This window comes from Scomber japonicus, chromosome 17 (genome assembly GCF_027409825.1).
Source record: "Scomber japonicus isolate fScoJap1 chromosome 17, fScoJap1.pri, whole genome shotgun sequence".
Lineage (NCBI taxonomy): Eukaryota > Metazoa > Chordata > Actinopteri > Scombriformes > Scombridae > Scomber > Scomber japonicus.
The window spans coordinates 19,539,344-19,562,289 of NC_070594.1; the positions used below are offsets into that span (position 1 = coordinate 19,539,344).

The window sequence follows — 22,946 nt, forward strand, 5'->3', positions numbered from 1 at the left end:
GCCAGATTCAGTAGACATGGAGGGCTGCTGTTGAAGTGAGTCACGCCAGTGTCTGGTGTTTATAGTGTCAAAGGGAAATATGACAGACGATAAGCCATAAATAGATCATACAAGCAAAGCTGACACTGGTGAAAAGATGAGGGTAGCCATAATAAAATATATTATAGATTTGACTGACTGTGAATAGTCATAATTTAGATCACACATCAAACTGTAGTTTTTTTTACAAGCTCTTCAGGCTTTGCAGACATAATATCATAAGAGAAAGGCTCTTAAGGTTGAAACACTGTGCTTAGCTTATGACCTCATGTCTATAGCTTTAGTACATCAGTTTGGATTAGCGCTCGATTACAGACCAATTACCAATTTTGTGCAGCTTGGCATCATTGTTACAATTTCCCAGACAGTTTTTCCCCAGGGCCAAGCTGTATGTAGACCTACTGTAGGTCTCTGTTTCTGTCTCATACATGCACGCACAAGCATGTGTGCATGTACACCTACACTCACGAGAAAGCTTATCTCCACCATCAACTGTGAAATACTGGAAGCCTGAGTCTGCTGTTTTCAGTTGACTGTAAGACGGAGAGAGAGAGAGAGAGATCCTTTGTGTTATCAGCCTGAGAGAGAAAGAGTTTGCCAGGATTAATGGACATTAGCACATGAAGTCATGAAGAAAGCAGGAAACGCCACAGGAAATGCCTAAGAGGGTGTGTAATGCCATCTCTGATCACTGCCCATGTGGCACCCGCATTATGTATGCTTAAGTGGTGGGAAAATAGAAGGGGCTTTGTACATTTAGCACACAAGTGGGTTGCTAAATATACGGAGATGTCTGAGATATTTTAGAAAAAGTAATTATGGAATAGCTGTTAGAATACAAAGACTTTATATATTATATGTATTATATATGTTAGGACAGTGAAAATAACACAATGTGCAGTAATAACATACTGCACATACTGTATGTGGAGTGACAAGTACATTACATGTTTGGTAATCAGTAAGATGGATTTTAAAGATTTCATACTCAATTAATTAAAGATATAATTTCAATAAGGAAGGATTTGTCCAAATAAACTGCTTTGATTTGTTTTAATCTAAAGTCGTAGACTTTAAGTCAAACATTGCAAAATGACAGACAACAACTTCATATTACTTCAATTACAATCAACAATACTTGTACACATTTCTATAGGAATTTTTAACATTATTTGTATGATTTACTTACAAACCAGGCACTCCAAGTCACAAAACATTGGGTGTGTCTCGGTATCTGAACCCCTGTGTGTATTTCACACTCAGTGAAACAGAGAGACAGCAAGCTTCTATCTAATCAGCACAGGAAAAGACTACCATGGGTCTGTCATCACTGCCGTTTGGCTCATACAAAACCCCCAGGAAACACACTAAGTTTACACTTTGTTATTCTGCTGAGTTCACTGATTAACAATGAAACTCTTTTCTGTTTGGCCCACAAACTGAGATCAAGTTAGATGCAGGAGCAGGTGGTTAACAGGTGCTAGCATGCATGTTATGAAAAAAGTGGGTGTTGTGGTATCAAGAGGTTTATCAGATAATGTTAAAAACCCCTATCTTCCTTTAACGGTTAGGATTTCAATTACATTTAATAATTTACCATGTTTCCCAGTGTGGTATAGCCAACAATGGCCCAAGATTCAATGAATACTTTATGGTCCCTGTGGAAAGATATGCCTCAAAATGTTGCGTAAAAGACATTAGTGTAAGAGAAGCGGAGAAACACCTGGAGCCCTGCAATGCATTAGTGTTTAACCTTCAATAGAGAACATTAGCTTAGATAATCTGTCCTTTCTAGAGGTCGAAGTCAATTAATATGGGAAGAATATATTCTACCTGGGCTTCATCTTTTTCTTCTATTTTTAACACATTGTTGTTACATCACTGCCTGGTGTCAAGTTGTCCAAAGATGATGATATCATCTGGGTCATCTGATGTCATTGGGTAACGGAACTAGATGCACTGAAAGGATGATCCTGGGAGTTTAAATGTTGTTTAACTTTAGGCTGGACTCCATGAAAATGCTCTCTGTACCATTTGCAGCAGAGGAAATTAGGAATGAGGAATACTTCAGTGTAACTTGCTTGACAGCAATTATTCCCCAGATTTCAACACAATAAGCAAAATTTATGAAAAATAGTTGTCTATTTTCCTGTCTCAGTTTACTTGTTCCTGCATCCTCTGTACGTTGACTCCCAAGCAGGAACCCTGACCCTTGATCTTGTGTGATACCTTTTAAGAATTTGCACCTGGTATGGACATTTTTAAACCAAGTCCCACATTACCTTCTCTTATGACTGATAACTTCACATGTTCACCTCACTATGCTCTGTCTCTTCTCCTTGCCATCCTATTTGACTTGCTTCTAAGTTTTCCAGAAACGTGTTCTACTGCTACCTCAACACCTTGACTTTAAATCCAAACTCGTAATCTTGTGTCATCTTTCTCTCATCTTATCATCTGTTGCCTGCTGGTTGGATTACATTTTATTTGTTTTAGAGGGTACATCTTCATCCAGCCACCCAACCTCAGCACACACACTCAGGCTGTCAAGACCCTCTCAGCAGCGGGAAGGAGAGTGGCAGGTGGGGGGGAGGGGGTCTGTTGGAACTAGGAGTCTGCTTACTCCATCAGTTCCAGCCTTGACAGAGTGATCAGGGGAAGTCTAGGTCATCAAACCTCAAGAGCCTCTGGCTCACCTCAGACAAACTTTGGTTTCAACTGCCACAAAGGGAGCAGTGTTTAAAGCTTTAAACAAGGAACATTACTATCACACTGTGAACGTGAGAAAGTGTGTGAAAGCTTTCAATCTGAAGATTTGGTGGCGGAACAAATAGTTTTTCTGATTTGTCAAGCTCAATACACTGTGTGTACTATAAACCATTTTCTGGGAGTCTATGCAATTATAGGAAAAAAATCCATGTTTTCTTACTTAACTCTGTAGTATCAGTCCAGATAGTTTGGGTTTTATTTGCCCATGCTTTGAGAAATACATCAATGAGTTTCCTGTTTTGATCCTAAAACAATGGAGGTGAATGGTCTGTCGTGCTCACAGCAATGAAAACATTTACCAGCTGTTTTCAGAAGACCTATACTGTAACTTTGGTAGAAAATAGTTCCAGTGAAAATGTGTTTGTTTTGTTTTTTTGTTTTGTTTTGTTGTTGTTTTTTTGTGGGTTTTATATGCTGGATTATTTCTGAGCCAGGAGCGGTGACTTCTTATAGCCTTGATGTCACTGTAAATTTGACAGAACCAGAATAGCTGAGCCCGTCTTTTGCAAGTCTTCATGCTAAGCTAAGCTAAGCTAAGCTAACTGTCTCCCTGACTTCATTTTTAGTGTACAAATGTAAGAATGGTTTTGATTTCAGAGCAAGAAAGGAACAAAGCATATTTCTTCATTTTCCTTTAATACATCACAGATCCTACATTCTGATGCTAAGAGACACCAGACAAGTGTGTTACACCTGAAAACCTGATGTTTAGTCTCAGTCAACCAGATGAATGTTGTAGTTTGCAAAAGGTCTTTTTTGTATATTGCCAAACTGATTTTGGCAAACAGCTTGCAGGCGCTTGAGGTAAAAGTTCTCGCTAGAATGTTCTAAAACGAGCCAGGATGTCATCAGTAGGCTCTACTCCATCTCCCTCCCTACTTTAGAGATAGCGGACAGATGGAACTAGGCTGTCGCTTTGCTAAAGTTAGCTATGCAATTAGTTCATACACTAATTAGCTGTGAGAGGAGCAGAGGCACACCAGATTTCCCTGGCGTCTAAAACCTGTTTCCAAGCCTGAACAAGATTAAATGAGGTCCTGGCAGTAGCAAGAAATATCCAGAAATATAAAAGAAAAACATGCATGACATGCCTATAGCACAAAAAGGTTTATGACAGAATTGATGAGAGTGAGGTTTACTTATGGGAAAGTAGAAATGTAAATTGTAGTTGCTCTGTGTTTTATGACAAGGTTATTTCACATGTTCTAACAAGACAAACCTTTTTCATTTTGTAGGGAAAAGTTAAAGAGAAAGTTACCATATCAACATTAAACACATCTACTGAACACATTACATTATAGAGTTATGATTCAGGTGAGCTCATATTTTTATTTTAAATAAATGCCTCTCATACTGCCCTGTGGGCTTGAATACTAGATTATATGTGGGTTGTACTTTAGGGCCAGTGGTTCCTGAAAAGGCCACATTCCCAGGCTATGTTTGTCAGTGCTGCTAGCCAAGCGTAGCACTTCATTGGAAAGAAAAAATAATGTCCGATGAGTGTTCCCTCCATCTGTGTGTATGTGTGGGTGTATGTGTGTGTGTGTGTGTGTGTGACAGAGCACGTGTACTGAGGTGAAATTGCAAGCAAAGAATGTGGAAGGGATATAAAACAATTAAAGCTCTGTTAAGAGGAGTGCATGGCTGGCAGGCATCTCACATCAGGTGCAACAGAGACCTGACAATGGAGCGCTCTGGGCTGGTGAACAGATCAATGTCATGTGCACTGCTTATCGTGAACAGGACCAAATGTTTCACTTGACAGACACTCTGGACACATTAGACATTCATAATGGGCATAAGTCATGAGAAGGTCAATTTGATGCATTCCACCTTAAATTACATCCCAGTAATTTGAAAAGGATACTCCTGCTTATCTTCCAAGGTCTTCGATCAGGATCACTACTGTTTGCACTGATTTTTTTCTGGCTTGGTCTACCGCATATGGTGAGAGACAGTTTTATGGACTCTACTGATGTTAAAGCATCCAACCAACACAGCCAACACCATACCAGTAAGATGAGTCATATTTAATTTCTTTCAACAAGTGCCAATAGGAATATTGATCAAACATTTTCCACAATCTGGACCTGTTGTTCCAGATCTTGAGACAAATATTTAAACTTCCAATGTCATTCAGACAGCTGTAGTTTCGTAAGAATCAGGTTCCTGACAAATACACAGCGGAGACTTCACATTGTTGTTTCACTGACAGCGGAGAAGAAATTCTCTGGCATCAAATGAAAGTGGGGGAGTTCTCATTGCTGGAACATTAGCTATTCATGCACTTGTACTCCCCTGGAGGGACGGGATCAGGAATCCCACCCTTTTACCAGAAAAAGGCAACGTCTCAAGGAAACTGATCCAGATCTAAAGGCTTGGGGTGGAGCAGCGCTTTAGCTGTTTTTTCTTTTTTGAAAACCTAAATCTCGCTATTCTAAAATGGTATTATCTCAAAAGGGATTAACTCTTACTTTCATTCTTTCTTTCTTTGTGATTTAACTGACAAGTGACTGACATGTGAAAGAAACTGTAAATAACACTTTAAATAGAAATACCTCTCAAATCTCCAAGGTAAAAATGGCCCCATTCTTGTTTTTGTTCCACCACTTTCAGCCACAAAACATTTCTGACATTGCTGCATATTCATCATTCTCTAGATAGAGGATACCAGTAGGTCCTTGAGCCAAGACATGAGACAGTGTAAAGGCCTGCACATACAAACATGGAGACTAATATGGATTGGGGCCTTTTGTACTGACACCAGCACTATGTCATCCTGCATGCTTTGATCTATTATCCTTTTTAATAAATAGTGTTCTTGCACTGAAAACTGTTTATTCTGCTTTAAGAACCACTTGGATGGTGTAAGGGTGGCAGGAATAATGGTTTGATCACCCAAACAATTTTCTCTGAGCCCAATAAGTTTTTCATCTCTATTCTCATCTCTTTTATTTCTTTCAAAATAGTCTCAATCTTTTAATACTTCTCTGTGAATGGTGTGCTTGAGTTATTTTGTGTTTGCTTGTTTTTTGTGTGTTTATATAGTTTGTCTCTTTGCCAGGTCATGAAAGTGGTTGTATGGTCGAGGTCCTACCAGAGGCAACTGGAGGTCTGACATTTTCTCTCATCCACATTCTTCATGCTGTATATGTTTGCACTTTCTTGACCTCATGCTCAGATAGACATGTAAAGAAATATGTATTGTATGTCAAATGAATGTTTTCTATCCCAACTTCTGCTCTTGACCTTCAAAGTTGCCTCAAAGGGTTGCATGTCTTCAGAGATCACTTCAACCACAACTGTTTTTCCTTACACAAATTCTTTTTTCATTAACTGCTTCACAAATCCATAAAACCTCCTTCAACTTCACGTCAATCACTGGGATCCCACCCGTGATCACCTCGGCAGAGAGACTCCATCTTTAACTCCATGTTTTCAGTATTGACAACAATGCCTCCACCGCACCAGATGGAGAGCCATAAATCTTAGGCCCATGAGGACCCAATGGAGTCCATAAATAGTGTAACAGTCGTGGGGGTAAAAACACTGCAGCAAGACCCTGGTCTCCCAAGGGTCCTGAGGGCAGAGGCAACATGTGAGCCAATGGCCTATAACTCTCCCATTCTTTCAGTGACAGAGAGCTTTTTTATGCTCTCATTTACTTTTGAGTAAATCATAGAGGGGAAACACTGCTGGGCACTTTTTCTTCAGCAACAGCCAGTGATGATGGTGGGGTTGTCTGAAAGCATTCTGCAGAGACAAACCAGATGTCTCAGAGGAGATTGTGTGTGTGAGACAAAGAAAGAAAGCAATAAGTAGACAGGGGGACAAAAATGGTGTGTAATGTTATCTCAAAGTAATTCCTGGAACTGTTTTTACCCAACACTAGGTTGGAATGAATCCCAAAAAATGAACCTGACTTGATGACTAATCAGATTCTATCTCTACTACCTTGGATTTACAAACGTCAACCACCTGATGCTTCAACAAAATGCTTCAGACAAGACTAAATACATTTAAATATGTGTGCGTGTGTGTGTGTGTGTGTCCTTCAAAATCAATGTACGGTAACACCAATCAGTCATATCCAGTATAAGCCACATACAAATGCCAGACCATGAGAACTGATACATTTAATCCCATCACTATTGTAAAAACAAGGTTCAAGCATGGTCATAGTCTGAGGGGTCAGGCGGTTGTTGCAAGTGTGTTTCTGTTAAACCCCCATAAGTGAATCTATTTTCTGAAGAACCTCTGACACTCATATGGACCACAACAATGCCTCCTTTCTCCTCCCCGCCTCATGCTCGGCTGGGCTCTCTGAATACGACCCGAGGCAAAATAATCCATACCCCTGAACCCCCATGCACAACACTCACATATATGGAAACATACATGAATACACATGTTGGCACTTAAGTGGTCACACGTGTTGGGGCTCACTGAAACTGAAGTCTCACTTTTTTTAGGCATTACAAACACACACCTGCAACAAACACTTATGTATGATATACTCACATTCACACAGAGGAGCAAATAAAACACAGAGAGTGGATGCAGACAGTTATGCATAATAGATGTAGGGACACTAAGGCTCAAATATCTTCCACAGTGGTGAAAAGCTGAATCAGAAAATCAGCATTACAGCACTGCCCCTGTGTGGAGAGGTTGAAGAACTACATGAACATTCATTTATATTGTTTTTCTGATCACTCTTTCGCATGAAGACGTCTTTTCTTTTTTCAGTTTTTTCAGACCAAGTGTCACATAGAACTGATCTTAGACCAACATTTTAATTCTCAGTTAGGTGGCTTTTAAATGACAAAAGGCCAAATGTATCTATGTTTTTGTTTGCTTGAATAAAGCAACATACATCCAGGCTAGGTAGCTATGTTGCCCAACTCAAAAATTCTTCAACTTCTGCACTGTGTCAAAGTAAAGCCTGAATTCACACCTCTTACAGCACATTCATGACACTTTCTTGTATGCCACATTTTCTGTATGAGTGAATGATGTCATTTCTGATCTGTGAAAATTTGACAACTCAACATAGGTAAAGATTGCTACACGAGAGATATGTAATATTTGTAGTTAATTTGCAACCCCTGATGTTGATAATAGGCAAGCTGTGAATTGACCAGCAGCAGAACATAAAACCATGCCAAGTTTGGTTGACCAGCTTTTAAAGACACATTTTAAAATGAGACATAGAATGTAGAATAAACTTTGCAGAATAAAGGTATGGAGTATCTGTGCATCAGCCATCTGCACTTAATGGCCAGAACAACCGATAGATCAGAACAAAGTTTACCCTGATTAAGATATGCTTCACGTCAAACTATTAGCTGGTGCAAATTATTAAAAGGTCTTATTATTAATATTTGCTGCTGATCTCATCTTTCCAGAGGGTAAAAAAAGTAATAAGTAAGTAGAATATATTCAGGTTGTAAGAGTTTATGTGCAGATTATGTTAATGTATTCATATTTGCATGGAATGAGGATATCTGAAGTCAAGATGGAACACAGACATATCTGTATCTAGTAACAACAGCTTTTTGTATCCTCAGCTGACCTCAGATATGTATTGATGCATGCATGTATTTTCTCTATTTAATCGTCCACCTTTACAAACTCTTGCCAAAATAATACATACAGTATAAAATAGTAAATAACATTAGAATTATAACATTATTTTTATTACATTATGATATTGGTATTTACATTAATGAAAATATTACTATCAGAATGTGTGACATGAATCCATAATAAAGAATTTCATTATGGAAGATCTAAAAATGCCTTTAGAATGCATGAGTTATAAATATCTCACGTTTTCATGTTGGATTGCTGATAAGCAGAATTCATTTCTCAGTCTAAAATAGTATCATCAGTATTGTCAGTCAATACATGTACTGTGAGGTGGGCAGACCCGCTGTGTGTTGACAGGATCCATGCTGCACACTCACAATCTAGCTTATCTTCAGCCTGCATGCTGAGACAGTCTGGATACTCACAGTACATAACCACAGGAACAAGTAAGAGTTCATTTTCTTATATTTTTGCTATTAACAATTATGTTTTATAATGTTTGTGTTTTGTTCATGTTTTGTTTGTGTTTTTTCATTGATTCACACCAAGGATTAGTTAGTTATTAGTTTAAATTTCTGCAGTTTTTCTTTTAACTTGCTGTCCTGTCGCTTGTGTGTATAGATGCTTAAGTGAACTTCTTTGGTAAAACAGATGATTTTTCTACCATTTTGCATTTTATTTGCTTGCTAAAGCTTTGTTTTGTCTGTCTAAAATATAATGAATTTGTTGCCTTTTTCTTTTCTTTTCTTTTGGTAATTGAATTATTATTATTGTTTTCACTGCTGTTTATCTGCCACATATTTAAGCCCCTCTGCTTATAATGGTGTTATTGTCTTGTTGCATTGCATTGTTCTAAATTTAACTAGACAACTCTTGTTTTTGGGTTGTCTTTTACACCAACACTTAGCTAGACTATGTGCTCAGATATAAATAGTTTTCTTTAATATGCAATTAAATAATTGTTGCATTTAATTAATTAATTAATTTTTTGTGGTTGTTGAAACAAAAATTCTACATATCCAAATTAATAATTGCCTTCTCCTCTTCTGTTTACATTTAGCTCTCAAAAAGAGGAGAGTCTTCCCCTGACACTGGCCTCCCCACAGCAAGTTGGCGTGTTTTGATAAGATACTGGGGGTAGTGAGGTCACCATTTAGACTCTTTATCTGTACAGCCATTTAAAGGGTAGGTGCCTTTGCCAGCTCTTTAACTAACATGTGTTAAAAACATGTGGGTTTTCTTCATTCTTGTGTGTTCACTTATACTGATTGTTTCATTTTATGAGACTGGATGTCACTGTAATGCAATAAATGTACATTTATGTTACCTTATTGTTAATGAACTAAACTTTGTTCACATTTCACAGTTCACATATCTTTCACATATATACTATACAATGGTGAAACCACATAAGCCATATTATCATAATGTTGTAATTTCTTATTAGAAATAACTTATTTCTTGATCATTTGAACAGTTGGATACATTTATGTCTTGCTTAACTTAGTCTTGACTTTAGCCAGATGACATGCATTATGACTTATTTTACTCAGTGGAGCATACTCTACCAGGAGTCCATGACAGAGTTCCAGTGGGTACCACAGCAAAAAGGAGAAAAAATAATGTTCACTATAATTCCACCCATGAGTAACACAATGACAGAATGTGTGACTATTTCTGTTGTGGGTTTCATACATTCTCTGCATTAAAACATCTAATGGCAAAAGAAATGATCAGGGGGTCCTGAGACAAAATCATATCAAATGGGGGTTTGTTGTCTAATTTGTGTAAGTTTAGTAGTCCTTGAAAATGTTTAGAAGTACTGCTCTACCAAATGAACCACCAGAGGGCATGCTCTCTCAATATTACAAAAAACTCACTCCATAACTATCATAACGTCTTGTATACAATTAAATCTTTGATTGAGAAGACCATTTAATTTTATATTGATGCAAGATATCAGAAAAATGTGAGAATAATTATGATTATATGTGAAAGTGATCATTGTGATCATTTTAAAATCCCTGTTAATCTCCCAGTTGTGTGGTGCTACACGCCCACAACACAGTCACATGACTTAAAGCAGCACCTGAAGGAAAGAGAAGTAGAAAGGCAGAAAAGGTTAGAGAGAGAGAAGAGAGATTATGTTGTACGTATGTGTGTGTGTGTGTGTGTGTGTGTGTGTGTGTTTGTCAAGGCCACCCACTGATGAGTCCATGAGGATGGGGTTAATCTGTCTACTCAGACAGTCATTGCAGTGAATAGACTGGGAGGAGGGCAGAACCACGTAATCTGATGTCCCGCCTGCCACTCACCAGAGCCAGCAATGGTCTGGACGGGGGAGGGTGCTGCTCGGGATAGCTGCACTAAATGGATTACAGGACAGCACATGTCAATGAAAGGGCACCTGGACACACATACACCTACGCAAACACACACTGGACACGCAGGTGCCCAAGCACAGATTAGTCAGAAGTGCATTTTCCTCCCCTGCAAGCAGCTTAAAGTCATTACCAGCTGAGAGAGACAAAAGGTGTCGGAGCAGCTCTATATCTCAGACATATCGCCACCTCTTCTCTCAATATCTGAATTCTTTCTAACCTTTGACCTCTAACAATCATCAGCTATCAACTGAATGACTCTCTTTTCTTCCAGATATCTATTTTATTGAAGTCTGACTTGAGCATCAGGTGCTTTAGAACTGCCACAACAGGAGAATGGAAGAAGCTTCAAACATGGACACAGAGTCTGGGGCCCAGGGTGGCAGTGCGGATTCATCTGGGTTTGAGGTGACTGCCGAACGCCTAGAGCAGCTGATGAAGAGCATGGAGGTGCTGCTGTCGGACGTGGAGCAGCTGAGGAACCACTGCAGCCACCAAGCCACTGAGCTGGTACGAGCAGCAGTGGACCTGAGGCAGCAACAGGATGAGCTGAAAGAAAGTTATGCAGAGCTGTCCCGAGAGATGCAGCAGATCATGGATTCAGTGGATGACCTGTTTAGCACCAAGAGTGCCTTTGAAGCCAAAGAGAAGCAAACACAGAAACTGAACCGGCAGCTCTGAGGGACAGAACGTGACTGACAGACTTTGTTTCTCATTGTGGTGAAAAACAAGATTGTGGGGGGTTGTTGTTTTGGATGTGAATGTGTGAAATTTGGAAAGGATGGGTTTGGATGTGGGGTGGGACGCTGAGGTTTTTTGGCTTTGAAACAACACTATAATTCTTGAATAGCAATATATATAGACCTTTCATTGCACAAGTTATACATTTTTAGACAACCACAATCATTGAAGAGAAGTTTGCATGAGTCTGTATCAGTAGCCTACACTTAGTGCAGTAAATATGTTACAATGTAATACAACTAAATCACAGATTGCAGCCTTGAAAGGTAACCATTAAATTGAATCAACTCCTCTTTAATTTAGTTTTAATTAAAAAAGAATGGGTTCACAATTTTTCAAGTCTGTCTTAAAACAACAGGTGCCCAAATGAATACTTTACAACAGGGTTTGCACTCTGTAATGATGCCTCCTGTTCATACTGAACATTAGAAGATTGCCTCCAAATGCACTTACAATGTAACTGATAGGGTACAAAATCGGTCCTGGTTTCTAGCAAAAATGTAAGTAAAAGTTAATCTGAAGATATGAGGCTTCAGCAGTCTGAAGTAATTGAATAAAGTGAATATATTCCAAAGTTACAGCCTGTAAATTCCCTCTTTGTTTCTCAGCAGACAGTGTTTGCCTATTCAGCTGCAGTGGAAGATAACAAAAAGAAGAAACTTAGCACTAAAAAATTGTAACTTTAAAAGATATTGACTTGATCAGACTGGCTTCAAATAAACTTCAAAAATGCATTTTTGTGGATTTTGTCCAGCATCACTAACCCTAACCCTGTATTATGTATAGATATTGGAATAATCAGTGTGAACAGGAGGAATGATTGCAGCAAGAAACATTGTCAGTGTATTTGTGTATCTGACTGTTCCTTTAAGTTTTTTTTAGTTTTTTTAAGGATTTTGTGATTTGTGAACGTATTGTTTAACAAAGGTACATTTTGTGGCAGCACTTACATAGTGCTTTCATATTATATATAATATCATATATTATATGTTCAACACAGGAGACACCATGCGGAGGTCTAACCAGTGCTGTGTGTCAACTATGATTTAGTATCACTTCTGTTGTCTTTACCTTGCCCACCCACTAGCACACATATACACACATACATATATCACACTGAATTCTTCCATTAATCAATCATTCTGTGTTGACAGTTATAATTCAAGTATATACTTTACTCTCATCAGCCTGCATGGCTCCTCCAACTTTATCTTTGATGAAATTCTGGCACAGGAATGTTGCACTTCGTTTATTCCCGGGGGTACATCATGCACATTTTCTTCCCATCCAGGCAATGCTCCACTGTGGTTTCTTACTAAAATAAACCTAAATAAAGCCTTTGGGCAAGGTACTTCCCACTAGCGCCTCTACTGTGATTTATTGGTCTATATTTAGTGGTTATGGGACTTGTGAAAGGGACAATCAGTGGCCAGTAAACTGACAAAAAATCAATAAACAGGAAACTTTTGTATCTTTTTCACCCAGAATTCCATTTGATTGGATATTTTATAAATTGACTTTATGATTATTATTGCTTTAACATGAAAAAATCCTGCTTTAAATCATTCAGTTCCTGCATTCAGCCATTAAACGATTCAATTTTGTTTGCTCACATATTGCCATCATCTTCCTTGCAGTTAAGAAATGATTATATTCTATTTTTGTACAAAAGCACATTTATCTTTAGAATTTCTTTAACTGAAACACATGGTCACATATAAAAAAAGTACTTAAACATCAGAAGTGTCACAGCCTAGGCGATGTATCTACAAAAATCCCCTTTTCCACAGAGGAAATCACAGCTTATATCTAAAGTCAACATATTTTGGGGATAAAAAAAGCCCTGTGTATCTCCGTGTGGTTGAAACTTGACACTTTGTGGGCTGTGGTGTTGGTGACTACAGAGGGCGAGAAGATAGAAAACTGGATGTCAGTGCCTACCCCTCACTCCTTAGGTGCACATCTCTCTGAGCTGCTGGTCCATCAGCTGGATTTCCCCCATTGGGCAGTCACGTCTACAAGGTAAGAGAGGATAAAATCTGATATGTATGACTAGCTATTGTTTGTGGAAACTAGTTTCATGAAGTAAAAAAAAGTGTTTTTAATATTTAATTTAATGCATGGTGAAGGATTAGTTAAGAAATTACTAAGCCATTTAAAAAATGTAGTTATCAACTGCTACCCATTAAAATATAAATTGACTAACTGTTGAGTTGAGTTGAGTTGAATTGAGGTGAATTGAGTTGTTGAGTTGACTTATTTGATTACAGTTCTCATCAGTGGTTCTACGGTGGCTCCTGGTGAATATGAACATTCTGCAAGTCCTGGGTCTCCTACAGCTGCTGGGTGTACCTTCATACACTGTGAGTCTCACTTCTAGCAACATGACTGCTGCACGTTCAGTACATGACAGTAGCAGGCAGAATGCTTAGTACAGGATGTCCAAAATATCAAAATAAACAAAGCAAAATATTTTAATTTCGTACACATGTGCCAGCAGTTATGTTGTTTTTATGTCACATAGTGGGTTTGTACATTATAAGTTATGCAACATGAAGGCGATGGTTTGCGGCCAAATGTTCCAGTTTCTATTTTGGTGCGTCTAGTATGCTCTTAGTGTGTCTTTGTGGTTTGTGGTGGGTTATGATATGGTTTGTGTGAGTACTATGTGTTCCAGCAGCTGAGTGAGTAGGCGTTTTACTGTGTTTGTTTTTCAGCTGACACGGCCAACCCATGACTACTGGGGAGAGTTTGGACCCTATGGGCCCTGCAGTCGCACCTGTGGAACAGGAGTTGCGATGAGAACCAGGAAATGTATAACTTCAAGGTAAGATGTAGGAGGTTAGAATAATAGAATCTATTACAGATGGCCTGCTTTTGGTACTATGACTCTAATACTATCACTCAAAGTAGTGCAATAAAATCACATATAAACTATATGAAATTATTATTATATAATATTATTTATTATTTTCTGTCCTATCTCCTGCAGGACAGATGGAGGACATAACTGCGTTGGATCCTCCAAGTCCTACCAAACCTGTAATACACAAGTAATTGACCTTTTTGTCTTTGAAACTTATTTGTGTCTTTTTCAAGCAGGACACACACACACACACACACACACACACACACACACACACACACACCCATACATGGGATATTTGCAATAATATCATAATATTTTCTGCAATTGTAGGCATGTCCAGTTGGATCCAGGGACTTCAGGGAGGAGCAGTGCTCCCAGTTTGACAGAGCGGACTTCCAGAGCAAACACCACACATGGGTGCCTTACTATGGAGGTATAGAACCAATTAAGTTGTTAATGATTAGAGATAAATTCACATTAAAAAAGTAAATAGTGAGTGACACTGCTGTATGTTTCTGTGATTATCCAGTTTTCCTTTCAAACCCTGGTATACCCTGGTTCTGACCAGGACAAACCATATACTAAAACTTATGTACAGATACCATTTGACCCAGGTATATTTTTATGGGTTCATCTGTTCTGTAGCAACCAATCCATGTGAGCTGAACTGCGTCCCAAGAGGAGAGAACTTCTTTTACCGACAGAGAGCTGCAGTAGTGGATGGGACACCATGCTATGTGGGCCGCTCTGACATCTGTGTGGATGGTGTCTGCAGGGTGGGAGCAAAATTGTGATCAACAATATAATGACAGGCAACAGACTCTTAGAGCTTTTGTCTGTACAGCTGTAGACAGTCACAGGGCAGTTTCTTATTCATCCAAGTTCACAGTATGTCGTCTTTCACGTTTGCACATTAGATGGGAATAAGATTCCTTCCTAAAGGCACTTTGACTGCATTTGTTGATCTGATATCTCTCAGAAGCCTGTTTTCACCACCTTTGAAACTGAAAATATTTGGTCTCTTCCAGATACTTGTTCATGGAGAGTTTTTGGGCTTGGATGACACTAATTCTGTTCACTCTGCTGCTCCTGTTGCTGTTGCTCCTTTCCCAAGAGCGAGACTCACATACACATATAAAACTGGTGTCTACGGCGAGTGCTCTGCCACCTGCAATGGAGGCATGCAGTACCGCAGCGTGGACTGTTGGGTTCAGGATCCAGTGAACCCCCATGTGGTCGAAGAGACTCACTGCATCACCCATCGCTTGCAAAGGCCACAGAGCCAAAAAGCCTGCAACATGCATCCATGTGCTGCTGAGTACAGCGTCTCCAGCTTCAGTGTGGTTTGTAGCAGTTTTGACTTTGATGGAATTAGTACACTGTGTATGGGAACGGAAATCTCTGTGGTGGAAGTGAAATGTTTATTTAAAAAATCCTCTAGCATGTTAGCCTAATAAGGAGAGTGTAAAAGACAACAATTGTATACCAATCAATGGTACTGATAAGAGAAAAGAGATGTTGTATCAACCTCTTTGTGACAGGAAACATTCTGATTTACTTTGAATAATAATTTGAAATAATTGGCTATAACAAGTAACACAATTGATTTGGCAATGGTATATTAATGTTTGAAAAAGTATTTTTTTGGTGTGGGACTAACAAGATTTGTTTTGCTTTTGTTGAATATGATGGGCAGTGTTCAGTGACTTGTGGGGAAGGCCAACAGACGAGAGATGTGTTCTGTGTGGGGACAGGAGGTGAACGTCTGGCTGACCATGCTTGCCGCGGTATTACAAGACCTGCCTCTGTCCAAGTCTGCCGCAGGCCTGCCTGTCAGACCCGCATCACCTGGCATGTGACCGACTATGGACTGGTAAGTGGAAGGATTAAAAACATGGATTAAGACAGGGACTTTCTACATTCTTTACTTATTTTGATTCAATACTCAGTATTAATCAGTTGCATCATTTTGTTCATCTTTTCTTTTGTCTCTGCAGTGCACTCGAAGCTGTGGTGGTGGTGTGAGGGAGAGGAGAGTGGGCTGCTATGATACAGACCTCAACCCCTATGCAGAGGCCAGGTGTGGACCAGCAGGCAGACCTGCTACTGTGGAGTCATGCAACACACAGCCCTGCCCTGGCGCGCAAAGTGAGCCAAATTAAAATCAGTTGCACTCTCTTTGAGGTTTGGTTATTTGTGCTTTTTTTGTATATAATCAAAGTTGTCTCTCTCTAGTGGTCCCGAGTGTGCAGGACCCAAGGGCACATGAAAGCACCATGAGAGGATTTATGCCCCATGTTCCAGGACGCCCCTCAGGTATGTAGAACATGAGGTTCATGCTTGAACATGTAATTATCTTATATATGTAGAGCCATAAATGTGCAGGCAGTTATTTTAGCATAGTTATTATCACTCAGAGAGATTATTCTGTAATGAATGCCTCCAGGCATATTTTATTTGTTGCTGTCTAGACCATGACTGCACTGCTTTCGTGTCACCTATTCACAAACACAAAGCCCACATTCTTGTTTTTGCTCCTGAAGCCCATATTTAGATTCTAAAATATTATCCAGCCAAACTTATGACAAAATATAACCCTATGAACCAAAATGCTAAACACATATTTTTTACATTTTTGTACAGGCCCCCAACCCCAAGTAATTGGTCCTTACTGTGCGCAGTCCTTGCATGGCTGCTGTCCTGATGGCCATACCTCTGCCACTGGGCCCAGAAATGAGGGATGTTCCCGTGAGGACTGTGTTCGCACAAGGTAGTGCTGCTTCTTCAGTCCCACACTTGTTCCTAATATATGATATAACTGACAGTGGTGAATGAATGATTTCCTCAATCATTTTACAATGCAAAATATTTCTCTTCCTTAGGTATGGCTGTTGTTTGGATGGGGTGACTCCAGCTCAAGGGTTTGGAAGAGCTGGATGTCCGGGGTACCAGGCAACTGGGGTAGGAATCTGTTTCTGATCTTGTTTCATTAAATCATTAAAGTTGTTTGGTGTTCTCTGTCAGAGACAAGGAATCAGGATTACAGTGGAGGGGGTGGGTGGGGGAGGGGGTGTTAGAACAGGAAAATGAGGGGAGGTTCTGTATTATATGATGTGTTCTTGATACCTGCAATATCCTCAATAAAGAAATTAATATATTAAAAAGAAAAGAAAGTTGTTTAGTGATGCTGATTTATTTAAGGGGTATTTAAGGGGTACTGCACTCATTTTACATATCAGCATTAGTTTACTTTTCATGAAAAATACTATTCAGCCTGTAAAAATGAAGTATAAAGTCCTCAGTGGCTTCGGTGGTGATGTCTTCAATTTGAAAGGTACTGGTAAGCTGCATTAAGGGATATATATAGAAATATGTGTTTTTCCCATTCTAAAAACTCAGGAGTCAGAATATGTTGGCTTCTTCTGAAAAACTTTGATTATTATTGTTTTTAATGGTTTAGCCTCCCTTCAATTACTGGAGTGATTCTTTAAATTCAGTGGATTTTAAATTAAACTGAGCTTTAGAGGTACCACTTTATCTGCTACATATACTTGCTAAATTCACCAGATATACTTGAAGATTTAATGTCTCCCTCTTTCTTTCCTCTCTCAGGGGCGCCAACCAAACTCAGCCATCCCAGTCACTACTGGTGCATGCTCCCTGCCACGTGATGAGGGCCCCTGTGATACCTGGAAGGTTCGGTTCTACTATAATTCAAGCACTGGCAAATGTATTGAATTCTGGTTTGGAGGCTGCCAGGGCAATGCCAATAACTTTATTTCTATGGAGGCATGCAGGAGAGAGTGTGAGGGTATGGTCAGGGAGCCTCCACCACCACCTCGCAGAGGGTCAACTAGGGGTGTGCTGAGGGCAAGGGCATAACCATACTCAACATGGTACCCCCAAATCATGTGATACCCAAAAAGTCCTCTCAGTGAAGTTAATTAAATGATATTTATACACATGTAGTATCTATACATTTATGCAGACACAGATGTGTTGTATCACATCCTATGTTTCATTTAAACATCTGACTTCACATTAAAAATAACCTCACAATATAAAAATATATGATCCCTGCTGTTTGTTTTGATTATATTGTCTCTGTGATCTGTGATATTTTGGTTGATGCTCAGTATATTCATTTGTGTACTTTGGCTTATGGCTAACAAGTCATAAAAATGATATCAATGAGACTGTGCAAGTTAAATAATAAACCCAATCAATAAATGTTCACCTAACCGGTATCCTTGTACTAGCATGGTTTACCTGTGTCTTCATCTGCTCTTGATTCAATAAATTCACTTTACTTTAATTCTAACCCATTACATTGCAGAGACAAATATTGTACACATATTATGACATTTATTTGCCAGCTGCAGCTATACTGGTTATTTGTGCTGGTTATATGGACATTTTTAGTTAAACATTAATACATCTGCAATAATGACCAAATAATAAATTATAGTACTATACTATATACTATTACTATATATACTATATACTGTAGTACTATAATATATATTTTGTTTAAAAAAAGAACATTTGATATTTGATGATAATGCTATTGTGGCATGCTTTGATTTTTGCTGTAGTTTTACTTGTAATGTGGTAACTTTTTTATAACTGCTACTTTTACTTGAGTAATTTCCCCACCAGTGACAAAACATTTATTTTAAAGTATGTGTAAAGTAAGAATAAATATGTGTTCTGAGTTTGACATACCACAAAAAAGTGTGTTGTTAACCACCCTGCCAAATTTGAATGATTAAAAAAATCGCCAAATATATGAAATTAGGCTTCAAAGTTGTGTAAAAATCAGCCTCTTTCTCTGCTGCCAAACGCTGTGGGCGTGCCTGCCGAGTTCGCTGAAACCCCACCCCTACCAAGTGTCACCTGTCAATCAAAGTCACCACCTCTACCCAAAACATGGACTATGTCTGAGAGCTTTCTGCTGCTACCTCAGCTGCTAGCTCGGCAGCTAACTGGCTAACTGTAGACTGTAGTAGTAGTAGTGTGTGCTGAATGTATTTATACCTCTAGTCTACAGCAGCAGGGGCAGGTTTATGCTAATCACTGCCACATTACTTAATGGTGTGGTGAATTTCAGACTCACCCACTAAATTCTGAACACAGAACTTTTGAAACACAGTTTGTGAAGCCTAGCTCCACAATTCAAATCTAAATGGGTGAAATGCTTTTTACACATTTTTTAGAAATACATTTATTTATGACTTATTTAATGTGTTTGGAAGAAAATGTCTGAATTCACTTTACACAGTCTTTAAAGTCCCCCTCCACTCAAAAATATGTTTTTCATCCTTTTCCTATACAGCTGGATGTTTGGTCTTCACTGTGCAGAATGATGTATGATAATAATTTGACAATAGAAGACTGTTTTCACATGCTAAAAGTGAAACGTTTCTCTGTGCTCATTAGGAATCTGATTTTAAGGACCTTAATGAGAAATGGAAAACCCATATTAGGCACAAACTACTATTTAAAGCAGAGTGTTTTATATGCATTTTATAACATGTCTGGATAGGTCTTTAACTACTTGATTAGTCTTGTTTTTTTAGGGGTAGAACTTTTATTTTGAAACTAAAACTTTATTTTGAAGTCACTGCACTTACAACCGGAAACAGATTTACTTCATTTCCCCTGAATATTTTTGCTCAAACAGCTTCTTCGCACGGGGTATTGAAAGGCAATAAACAACGGTTTATCACTGTTTTGCATTCCCATTTAAACAGACAGGGTCTGCAGTCAATACAAATATGGTAAGCCTTGTTTTCTTTTTCGTTGAAATGTGAAAAACTCACAGTATTGGTCATATTAGTTGCTGATAATCCATTATAGCTAAGCTAACAGGCTTCGAGGCTAACGCTTACTATACTATGTTAAACACGTATTTTTCTCCCATTTCTTCTTTGGCCATAAAAACCTAGTGCTTATATTTACACCTAACTGTCGCATCTCTGCACGTTAAGCCTAAATGTGAATGAGGTATGGGATTTTTTTTTTTACATTAAAAAACTAGCTAATACATTAACGTTAGAGTCAGTGGTCTGTTGCTTGATAACAACGTCACATCCTGTTTGTAAATTTGAGGAAAGAAGGTAAACACAACTTTCTATCACAGAATCTCGGCATCACCTGCTCAACTCGGGTTATTTGGTGTAGAAGAAACTATTTGTATGGTTGTGGTTATTAAATATTATATCATTTTTACAGTCGCACACAATTTTGCTTGTCCAGCCGACCAAGAGACCCGAGGGCCGCACATATGCTGACTATGAGTCAGTTAATGAATGCATGGAAGGTGAGTCTTTAGTCTTTTTAAAACAGCTGATAATAAATAATGCGTTTTGTCTTTATCCGTGGAGTAATAAACTTAGGCTAAAACCATTCCTCTGTTCATTGCACAATCATATTTCTTATTCCTCAATAATTTAATTTCGTTCGTAATTATTGGAATGAAAGTTAACTCAATACCTGCCCAAAAAGGTTTCAGACTTTTGAAAAATATAGGATATGTGTAAGGTAGTGTGAATGCTGTTAAGTGCTTTATTTTTTATTTTGTAGTTTGATAGTCATTCAATGGTAAGTATACTGTTCACAAAACGCACAGTAAAGTGGAGCTGAGTCTATATTTTGAGTTGACTGTATGACTGTGTGCATTAGTAGTCTTATGAACTACAGTGACATTTATTATCTCTCCTATGATTAAAATTATTTAATTGATTATGAATATCAATCAATTCAGTCTGAATCTAATTATTTTCTTCATCCCTTTTTAAATCATACCCTATCTCTGTCTCATTCTCTTTTAAGTGTGTTCTGTAGTGTTTTGTCAGTTAGGTGTCCTTTACTTTCTATTTTAGCCATTTTCTTTTAATGCATTCTGGCTCTGCCTCCTGCCCATTTCTTCCAGGTGTGTGCAAAATGTATGAAGAGCATCTGAAGAGGATGAATCCTAACAGTCCATCTATCACTTACGACATTAGTCAGTTGTTTGACTTCATTGACGACTTGGCAGACCTTAGCTGTCTTGTGTAAGTATGATTTGGTTCTTAAACTCCTGATGCTTTGAACAAAAACAAACCTGTGATGAATTTGTTGATTACCTCCAGTAAATATATCCTTTACTTTTTACATAGCTACAGGGCTGACACCCAGACTTACCAGCCATACAACAAAGACTGGATCAAGGAGAAGATATATGTCCTGTTGCGGCGTCAGGCTCAGCAGGCAGCAAAGTAAAGGCAAGAGTGTCCAGTTGTCCTGCTACACACATCAGGAAGGAGTTTGCGCTGCACTACATTTCAACAGCGTCGTAAAGATCTGTGTTTAAGGACAACATTGTCAGTTTCATGAAGGGAGGGTTTTCATATATACTGTACATTGGGAAGGGCAGAGGTTGGAATTTTGGGGTTTATATAGAGATGGAGTTGCCCTTGGCAGCACACACATTTGTAATTTTGTTACATCATGATGCGAGTGGGGCTAACAGCTGCAAGGACTAACTTATTAATGAAGAGGGATCCCACAGGCTAGATAAAAACCTTTTTTTTGTTTGTCAAATTTTTAGTAATGCGCATTCATTTTTCTCTAAAAGTTGTCTTTTTTTAATATATACTTTTTTTGGACAGTTGGATTTGAAGATGTTTTGGATTTTGAGTGCAGGTACTTCAATTTTAAAGGTCCAGCAAGTAGAATTTAGTGGCATCTAGCAGAACAGACTTGGCAGTAAGTTTTAACCATTGTACAATCGCCTAAAATAAGAACCGTGTTTACATTACCTGAGAATGAGCCCTTTATATCTTTATAGAGAGCAGGTCCTGTTCCACAGAGGCTGCCATGTTGCACCGTTATATTTCTGCAGTAACCCAGAATGGACAAACCAAACCCTGAATCTTGAGAGGGCCTTTTGTGTCTTTTGTGAATTATGTGACTACCATAGGTTCTTCGACAGGGGGAAAGGGGGAAAGACTATTCAGTTGGTTGCAATCTACAACCTCATCGCTAGATGCCTTTAAATCCTACACACTGGTCTGTTAAATTACATTGTCTTCAAACTGAACCTCTGATGCTAATAGCCTTTTTTCATGTTGTTATTATGGTTTCTATAGCCAACCATCATTATGTAAAATGCTGTTTTTTGTAAACCTGTTTTTTTTTTTCATAGCATCTCATTTCAACTATATATTGCTGTTTCCTTTTGATTTAAACATAATAAAGTATTGTTTTCTGACTGGTCTCCACTCTTGAATACACAGCCATTGAAATGCTTAGGAATACTCTGTCATGTTAAAATCAATCTCTGTGTGAACATATTGTCATAATGCTGAAGTGAATGTGATGCTGAGTGTCTAAGTGGTTATATAAGTTTTATATAAGTTATGTAAACTATATCGGGAAGAATGAAGCTGGTGGTTGCTGTAGGATTACTTTTTGTTGGATGTTTTTTTTTTTTTTTTTTTTTTTTTTGAGCCAGTTGCGCTAATCACAATAAAAACCCGTTTCGGCCGTTAGGTACTGTCTCTTTAAATGTG

The 22,946-nt window shown here is 38.5% G+C and overlaps 2 protein-coding genes across 2 annotated transcripts; both read left to right on the plus strand.

Annotated features, from left to right (window-relative positions):
• The first annotated feature begins 13,422 nt into the window (after positions 1-13,422).
• Positions 13,423-18,465, plus strand: paplnb (papilin b, proteoglycan-like sulfated glycoprotein). Its single transcript, XM_053337128.1, has 13 exons — positions 13,423-13,544; positions 13,793-13,885; positions 14,240-14,349; positions 14,515-14,575; positions 14,722-14,824; positions 15,037-15,167; positions 15,420-15,734; positions 16,088-16,264; positions 16,389-16,539; positions 16,627-16,707; positions 17,035-17,161; positions 17,274-17,352; positions 18,004-18,465. Exons 2-13 carry the CDS (start codon positions 13,829-13,831, stop codon positions 18,271-18,273), a joined length of 1,662 nt encoding a protein of 553 aa, XP_053193103.1. The 5' UTR covers positions 13,423-13,544; positions 13,793-13,828; the 3' UTR covers positions 18,274-18,465.
• A 1,567-nt stretch (positions 18,466-20,032) lies between these two features.
• erh (ERH mRNA splicing and mitosis factor) lies at positions 20,033-22,673 on the plus strand. The gene is made up of 4 exons (XM_053336646.1): positions 20,033-20,171; positions 20,626-20,713; positions 21,326-21,446; positions 21,552-22,673. Exons 1-4 carry the CDS (start codon positions 20,169-20,171, stop codon positions 21,652-21,654), a joined length of 315 nt encoding a protein of 104 aa, XP_053192621.1. The 5' UTR covers positions 20,033-20,168; the 3' UTR covers positions 21,655-22,673.
• The last annotated feature ends 273 nt before the right edge of the window (positions 22,674-22,946 follow it).

What these genes read in the sequence shown, in the direction of transcription:
- paplnb (XM_053337128.1), top strand. Translation starts at nt 13,829, where the DNA reads ATGAACATTCTGCAAGTCCTGGGTCTCCTACAGCTGCTGGGTGTACCT. An exon ending in AGGAAATGTATAACTTCAAG is followed by an intron (nt 14,350 to 14,514) that starts GTAAGATGTAGG and finishes TATCTCCTGCAG; the next exon opens with GACAGATGGAGGACATAACT. An exon ending in ATGGGTGCCTTACTATGGAG is followed by an intron (nt 14,825 to 15,036) that starts GTATAGAACCAA and finishes TCTGTTCTGTAG; the next exon opens with CAACCAATCCATGTGAGCTG.
- erh (XM_053336646.1), top strand. An exon ending in AGTTAATGAATGCATGGAAG is followed by an intron (nt 20,714 to 21,325) that starts GTGAGTCTTTAG and finishes CATTTCTTCCAG; the next exon opens with GTGTGTGCAAAATGTATGAA. An exon ending in GCAGACCTTAGCTGTCTTGT is followed by an intron (nt 21,447 to 21,551) that starts GTAAGTATGATT and finishes CTTTTTACATAG; the next exon opens with CTACAGGGCTGACACCCAGA.